Source organism: Dicentrarchus labrax, unplaced genomic scaffold (genome assembly GCF_905237075.1).
Source record: "Dicentrarchus labrax unplaced genomic scaffold, dlabrax2021, whole genome shotgun sequence".
NCBI classification, from domain to species: domain Eukaryota; kingdom Metazoa; phylum Chordata; class Actinopteri; family Moronidae; genus Dicentrarchus; species Dicentrarchus labrax.
Window position 1 is genome coordinate 550,946 of NW_026136715.1, and position 8,494 is coordinate 559,439.

The 8,494-nt window shown below is 38.8% G+C and overlaps 1 protein-coding gene across 34 annotated transcripts in view; it reads right to left on the reverse strand.

The window, feature by feature from the left end:
- Positions 1 to 1,818: 1,818 nt before the first annotated feature.
- Positions 1,819 to 8,494, reverse strand: part of hcfc1b (host cell factor C1b) — a 29,179-nt gene continuing 22,503 nt past the window's right edge. Inside the window, exons 22-28 of one of the 34 annotated variants that reach the window (XM_051426675.1) lie at positions 7,444 to 7,587; positions 7,039 to 7,241; positions 6,832 to 6,954; positions 3,782 to 3,967; positions 3,395 to 3,689; positions 2,788 to 2,842; positions 1,819 to 2,495 (exon numbers count right to left, since the gene is read on the reverse strand). In XM_051426675.1, the coding sequence (XP_051282635.1) occupies positions 2,456 to 2,495; positions 2,788 to 2,842; positions 3,395 to 3,689; positions 3,782 to 3,967; positions 6,832 to 6,954; positions 7,039 to 7,241; positions 7,444 to 7,587 (1,046 nt within the window). In that variant the 3' untranslated portion in view covers positions 1,819 to 2,455. Of the gene's footprint in view, positions 2,496 to 2,787; positions 2,843 to 3,394; positions 3,690 to 3,781; positions 5,610 to 5,766; positions 6,417 to 6,517; positions 6,955 to 7,038; positions 7,242 to 7,443; positions 7,588 to 8,494 lie in introns of those variants that run through there. The other 33 variants (XR_007887852.1, XR_007887851.1, XR_007887850.1 and 30 more) reach the window with 33 other exon arrangements.

Here is an 8,494-nt window from a genome sequence, read left to right on the forward strand (position 1 = left end):
CTCTAATAGTAATAATTTTATTATAGAAGAAGCTCATGAAGTCATTGCTACTTAAGTTTATGGGGATATGTGGCTCGATAGAGCTGTGACTCTCTGTCAGCCTGGCTACAGTGCTGAAGAGGAACCTAGGGTTATTCTTATTTTCTTCTATTATTGCTGAGTAATAGGCTCCTCTGGCATTACGGAGGGCCTTTCTATAAGTTTTAAGATTATCTTGCCAAATTGAGCGATATTCTGATAATTTGGAAGAGCGCCATTTCCTTTCAGATTTCCTAGCTATTTGTTTTAACTGGCGGGTTTGGTGATTGTACCAAGGTGCTAAAAAAATTTCCTTTTTATAGGAGCGATAGAGTCTAATGTTGATCGTAGTGAGCCTGCAGCACTATCGACAAGATTATCAATTTCAGAGGGACTAAAGTTGTTATAGGACTCTGTTAAATTCAGACATGGCATTGAATTAAACACTGAAGGAATCTCCTCCTTAAATTTAGCTACAGCACTGTCAGATAGACATCTGCTGTAGGAAGTTTTGCCTAATGGCTTATAATCTAATAGTATGAATTCAAAAGTTATTAAATAATGGTCAGATAGGAAAGGATTATGTGGGAAGACTATTAAATGTTCAATATCAATGCCATATGATAAAACAAGGTCAAGAGTGTGATTAAAACAATGAGTTGGTTTATTTACACTCTGACAGAAGCCAATTGAGTCTATTAATGATATAAATGCGTTACTAAGGCTGTCACTGTACATCCACATGAATATTAAAATCACCTACAATAATTACTTTATCTGATTTAAGGACTAAACTTGATAAAAACTCTGAGAATTCAGATATAAAATCAGAGTACAGTCCAGGAGCGCGGTACACTATAACAAATAGAACTGGCTGCAGTATTTTCCAGTTTGGGTGAGAAAGACTAAGAACAAGGCTTTCAAATGAATTATAATTTAGTTTAGGTTTAGGGTCCATTAAAACGCTCGAATCATATATGGCTGCTACTCCACCTCCTCGGCCTGTGCCTCGAGGAATGTGAGTATTAATATGACTGGGGGGGGGTGCATTCATTTAGGCTAACATACTCCTCGTGGGACAACCAGGTCTCAGTAAGACAAAGTAAATCAATATCATAATCTGATATTAATTCATTCACTAAAACAGCTTTAGAGGACAGAGACCTGATATTTAACAGCCCACATTTCATTCTCTTATTTTGTGCTACTGAGGAGTTAGTTTTAATTTTTATTAGATTTTTATGTTGAACTCCTCTTGTTTTTATTTCTTTAAATAGTTTAGGTGGTCGGGGGACAGACACAGTCTCTATGGGGTTTTGGGTGGGTGACTGTTCTAAAGAAAGCGCAGAGAAGTGTGTAAGACAGCAGCTCTGCTTCCTGGTCCTAACTCTGGACTGTCAGGTTTTAGAGATAAACTTCGCCATATTCCTAGATAAGAGAGCCGCTCCATCCAAAGTGGGATGGATGCCGTCTCTCCTAATCAGACCAGGTTTTCCCCAAAAAGGCTTCCAGTTATCAATGAAGCCCACATCGTTTGCTGGACACCACCTCGACAGCCAGCGGTGGAAGCATTAGCAGTAAGTTAATCCAGCTCTGCATTAGAGGCTGCAGTGTTTCCTGTGAAGGTGATCTGAATCCAGGGCGGGACTGGCGGACTCCGCCACTAACAATGATAACTGCTTTATGGAGGAAGTTTATTTAATACATTAACTGGCTACTGCCGACCACACAGAATCTAAAATGTGACGGATTATAACTTGTGTCGGAAGTGATGACAGGAAGTGGACTCTACACGGTCAGTAAAAAAAATGCTCTAAAAATCTTTATTGTTCCAGAGAATATTCACAAACAGGTTTGATTTTTTAAACAGTTGAAAAAATAATTCACTTCCTGCTCAGAGAAACTGCCCAACGGGTGACCTCCGTCACTGCGGCCAACAAACAAAGAAGAAACAGAAACCACAGAAGAAGAAATGATTTATCTTTTCTTACAGATGTTTATAAAACAAAAGGAAAAGTAAATATTTTGATGCTGGACAAAGAAAACAATTTACAACAGAGCTGGTTTAAACTCCGCCCCCAGACAGCACCGAGATCTTTGACCTTTAATGACGTCAAAGAGCGAGAGGGCGAGAGACACCGGGACAGACAGACAGACAGACAGACAGACAGACAGACACATCTACGCGTAATAACTCAAACTTTATTTTTCCATTTGAAGGTGAAAAGCTGTGGACTCTGCCCCGTCACCATCTCCATGACAACCAAAAACACTTTATAGAAGAAGAGTTCTGATTGGTCGATAATGTACAAATCCTACAAGTCTTTTATTTTATTTGTTTCCTGTGGGACAGGAAGCTGTCAGAGCCCCGCCTCCAGCTGCAGGGCGGAGCTTGAGACAACCGTAAACACAGTCCTCGGCAGAATGTCGGCTCCTCCTATTGGTCGGTTCTGAACTTCTTTGGTCCAGCAGGTTTACTGGAGGAAAAAACACAAATAATCATTCTTTTAGCTTTGTAGTCTGTTGGATGATCCTGATACCAAACGTTTGTTTGTCTGATTATTATAAACTGTTGTTTGTTTATTTATTGATTTTGGATCTTTTATATTCAAACTGAACAATAAACTGTGAACTCAGAGACTGCAGAGATTGAGGTGATGAGACATCTGCCTACTGTGGATATTTGTATCCCGGAGAGGTCCAGACCCTCAGGTTGGGATCCACCACATTAAATAATGGACTGTGTGAGTGAACATTATCAGTTCTTACAAATCAGGAGACGTTCCTGGTCTCTTCACTGCTGGTTTGGCATCTTTACTGCTTTCTACAGGACAGAGACAATAAGATCATTAATAATAATAATAATAATAACAATAATAACATCATTCCGTTTGATCAAACGTTAAGAAACAACTTGTTGTTCCTCTTAATTCCTACTTTACCTCCATCTTGTGTCCATTCTCATTCACACACACACACACACACACTCTCACTCACTCACTCACTCACTCACTCACACACACACTCACACAGTAAATAGTAAACGAGCTGTACTTGTATATTTTCCTTTCTAGTCTTCCAACCACTCAAAGTGCTTTTACACTACAGACACATTCACTCACCGACAGCATCAGGAGCAATTCGGGATTCAGTATCTTGCTCAAGGACACTTCCACATGTGACAGGAGGAGCCGGGGATCGAACCAACAACCTTCCGATTAGTGGACGGCCCGCTCTGCCTCTGAGCCAGAGCCGCCCAGACAAACGACCCCCGAGTAAACAGCTCGTTTGATGTGAACACACCATTATTTCTCTCTCGAGCCCTTCTGGATGTTTACTGTTGTTGTTGTTTATTGTTGCTGTCTAGGATTCTCACCTTGCAGCCACCGGACCTGCGTGGCGGGCCCGTAGCCCTTCTGGTTGCGAGCAGCGATGCGGAAGATGATGGCAGGTTTGGTGGTGTAGTCGATGTGGGCGTTGGCGAGGCTGGAGGCCTGGACCAGGCAGGACGGGTTGGGACCGCAATAGACCCTCATGAAGGCCAGCTGGGCCGGACCAGAACCGGAGGAGGTGGCCTGGCTGGACTGGATGGCCAGGTAGACCGAGTACTCAGTGATCTTCCCCGACGTGACGGCGGGAGGCTCCCAGGTCAGCTGAGCCCCATCCAGGTTCTGCAGAACCAGGATCAAAGATTAACGAGTTTCTAGAGACTAAACTACATTTCCCATGAACCCCCACTGATGGAGAAGGAAGTCAGTCTCACCTTGCTGATCTTGATGGCACACGGCGCTCCGGGGAAACCAGGAAGACACGTTTTAAATGCAGACACCTCCGAGAACGACCCGCGGCCACAGATATTGATCCCCGCCACCCGGAACTTATAGGCCGTCCCCGGCTGCAGCTCCACCTTCCTCATCTGACTGTAATCCGGCACCACACCTGAGTCATCCTGCAGGTAGACACATCATCAATAACCTCACCAATAACATCATCAATAACATCATCAATAACCTCATCAATAACAATCAATCACCTCATTACAACCTCATCAATAACCTTACCAATAACATAATCAATAACCTCATCAATAAACAGTAACAATCAATAACTTCATCAATAACATCATCATTTACCAATGACATCATCCATAACTTCATCAATAACCTCATCAATAACCAACAACTTCATCCATAACTTCATCAATAACCTCATCAATAACAATCAATAACCTCATCAATAACCAATAACATAATCAATAACCTCATCAATAACAATCAACCTCATCAATAACCAACAACTTAATCCATAGCTTCATCAATAACCTCATCAATAACAATCAATAACCTCATCAATAACCAATAACATAATCAATAACCTCATCAATAACCTCATCAATAACATAATCAACCTCATCAACAACCAATAACATAATCAGTAACATAATCAATAAAAGATAATCAATAACTTCATCAATAACCTCATCAATAACCAATAACATAATCAATAACCTCATCAATAACATAATCAACCTCATCAACAACTAATAACATAATCAGTAACATAATCAATAACAGATAACAATCAATAACTTCATCAATAACATAATCAATAACCTCACCAATAACAATCACCTCATTATAACCTCATCAATAACCTTACCAATATCATAATCAATAACCTCATCAATAAACAGTAACAATCAATAACTTCATCAATAACATCATCATTTACCAATGACATCATCAATAACCAACAACTTCATCCATAACTTCATCAATAACATAATCAATAACCTCATCAATAACCAATAACATAATCAATAACCTCATCAATAACATAATCAACCTCATCAACAACCAATAACATAATCAGTAACCTCATCAATAACAGATAATCAATAACCTCATCAATAACATAATCAACCTCATCAACAACCAATAACATAATCAGTAACATTGATCGATAACAGATAACAATCAATAACTTCATCAATAACATAATCAATAACCTCACCAATAACTTCATCAATAACAATCAATAACCTCATCAATAAACTCACCAATAACCTCATCAACATAATCAATAACCTCATTAATAACCAATAACATAATCAATAACCTCACCAATAACCTCATCAATAACCAATAACCTCACCAATAACATAATCAATAACCTCATCAATAACAATAACATAATCAATAACCTCACCAATAACCTCATAAATAACCAATAACCCCATCAATAACCTCATCAATAACAATAACATAATCAATAACCTCACCAATAACCTCATCAATAACATAATCAATAACCAATAACATAATCAATAACCTCATCAATAACAATAACATAATCACTAACCTCATCAATAACCAATAACATAATCAATAACCTCATCAATAACCAATAACAATCAATAACCTCATCAATAACAACATAATCAAAAACCTCATCAATAACAATCAATAACCTCATCAATAACAATAACATAATCAATAACCTCATCAATAACCAATAACATAATCAATAACCTCATCAATAACAATAACATAATCAATAACCTCATCAATAACAATAACATAATCAATAACCTCATCAATGACATAATACCAATAACTTCAATAACAATACCCATCAATAACCAAAATAATCAATAACCTCATCAATAACCAATAACCACCAATAATCAATAACCTCATCATAACAATAACTAATCAATAACCTCACCAATAACCAACCATCAATAACCTCATCAATAACAATAACATAATCAATAACCTCACCAATAACCTCATCAATAACATAATCAATAACCTCATCAATAACAATAACATAATCACTAACCTCATCAATGACATAATCAATAACCAATAACATAATCAATAACCTCATCAATAACCAATAACATAATCAATAACCTCATCAATAACCAATAACAATCAATAACCTCATCAAAAACAACATAATCAAAAACCTCATCAATAACAATCAATAACCTCATCAATAACAATAACATAATCAATAACCTCATCAATAACAATAACATAATCAATAACCTCATCAATAACAATAACATAATCAATAACCTCATCAATGACATAATCAATAACCAATAACATAATCAATAACAATAACCTCATCAATAACCAATAACATAATCAATAACCTCATCAATAACAATAACCAATAACCTCATCAATAACCAATAACATAATCAATAACCTCATCATTAACAATAACCTCATCAATAACCAATAACCTCATCAATAACCAATAACATAATCAATAACCTCATCAATAACGTCATCAATAACACAATCAATAACCAATAACATAATCAATAACCTCATCAATAACAACCAATAACCTCATCAATAACCAATAACATAATCAATAACCTCATCAATAACATAATCAATAACGTCATCAATAACACAATCAATAACCAATAACATAATCAATAACCTCATCAATAACAACCAATAACCTCATCAATAACCAATAACATAATCAATAACCAATAACATAATCAATAACCTCATCAATAACCAATAACATAATCAATAACCTCATCAATAACAACCAATAACCTCATCAATAACCAATAACATAATCAATAACCAATAACATAATCAATAACCAATAACCAATAACCTCATCAATAACCAATAACATAATCAATAACCTCATCAATAACAACCAATAACCTCATCAATAACCAATAACATAATCAATAACCAATAACATAATCAATAACCCCAGAATTCATAGCTATCTCAACAGAAGAGCGGCTCAGCAGATTTCCGTTCTTACGTCGGCCATGTTGTCTTCGTAGGGGACGTAGTAATGTGTGACCACCATGTTGGTCACCTTGACGATGCCGACGTCGTACCACTGGCTGTCCCTCGCTGATGACCTCACCTGGACGCCCTGCTTCTGCACACAAACAGTTAGCATGTTGTTAGCGTGCTGTTAGCCCCGCCCTGCCCCCTCCTGTCGCCCTGCGGGACGGTGTCTCACCCCTGCGGTTGCTGCGATGCCATTGGTCACCTCTGTGAGCGCGGCGGCGGGATGAATCTTAGCCGGGCTGGCTGTCAGAGGATGGGCGGGGCCAAACGTACTGGCCAATCGGGCAACGGCGCTGGTCACTGCTGATGATGTCAGCTCATGTCCGTTGCTCTCTGCTGCCGGGTCATTGAGGCTGTCTGCTGGAGCAAGGCCCTCTGGGAAATGGAGTTCAGATATAATAAATGAACATAAAGGAGAAATGTTTACAGACAGATGAAGCAAATAATCAATGATATTGATAAGTGATTATTAACAGTTGGAGCTGCTGTTGATAGTTAATGTACAGACAGGCAGCGCTGTGACCTCTGACCTTTAAACTGCTTTTAAAACAAGGTTCTTGCTGACTGATGTGTGTACCTGTGGGCACGTTGCTATGCTGTGGTTCTGGTTCTGCTGGCTCTGGTTCTGGTTGGCTGTGGACATCCTGTAGCTGCTGCTGAACCAGAGCTGCCAGTTCCTGCTGGGTCAGAACGATGGGGATGGACTGACCCACCGACCCGTCTGCTCACACACACACACACACACACACACACACACACACACACACACACACACGGGCAATTTTTAAGAACCTATACAACCTTTGACCTGGTCACTGTAAAACCATACGCAACTGTTAAAGAGGATATTATATGCATACAACCTTTAGCCCTGTTGCTAATAGGGATGGGCATCGATTTTCGAATATTCGAATATTCATTAAATCATAAAAAATCGAATAGTTCATCGTATCTGGAAAAAAAATATGTTGTATTACTGGCGCCTTCCGCACGGGGGCAGCGTAGCATTTGATGATACACAGTGTGGCGGGCTAGATGCCAGGCTGTAGAAGGAAACAAACAGAGAAGAAGATATGATGGAGAGATTACTGAAGCAACCGTCAAAAAGTTCCATGTGGAGCTATTTCAAAAAAACAAGTGACACAGAGGTACAATGTAAACTCTGCGAGGAAAAGCTTTCGTATAGCTTTTATAGATTTTTGTTCTGGTGGAAAACCAACGACAACAAATATCCCCAACTGGCAAAATTAGCGAGTGCTTCCTTGTGTGTGCCCGCCACATCTGTGCTGTCGGAGAGGGTGTTTTCCACGGCGGGACTTATTGTAAATAGACTTCGCTCCCGTCTTCATCCCGAGCATGTGGACATGCTCATCTTTCTAAATAAAAGCATGTAATAGGCTGCAGTCGTAAACTATTGCTGGGATTATGAAGACGGGCGGGCATGTTAAAAATGTTCACGTCAGCGATGCTGTCTCTCAGGTATGTTCAGTTGTTCAGTAATATTATTATTGCTTGAAGTCACCGCACTATGTGTTCAGTGTAACAGTTCTATAATGTTTTGCTGTGAAATGCATCACTGTCAAAATAAAAAGACAGAGCTCTGAAAAATCGCGGCAGATCTCTTTGAG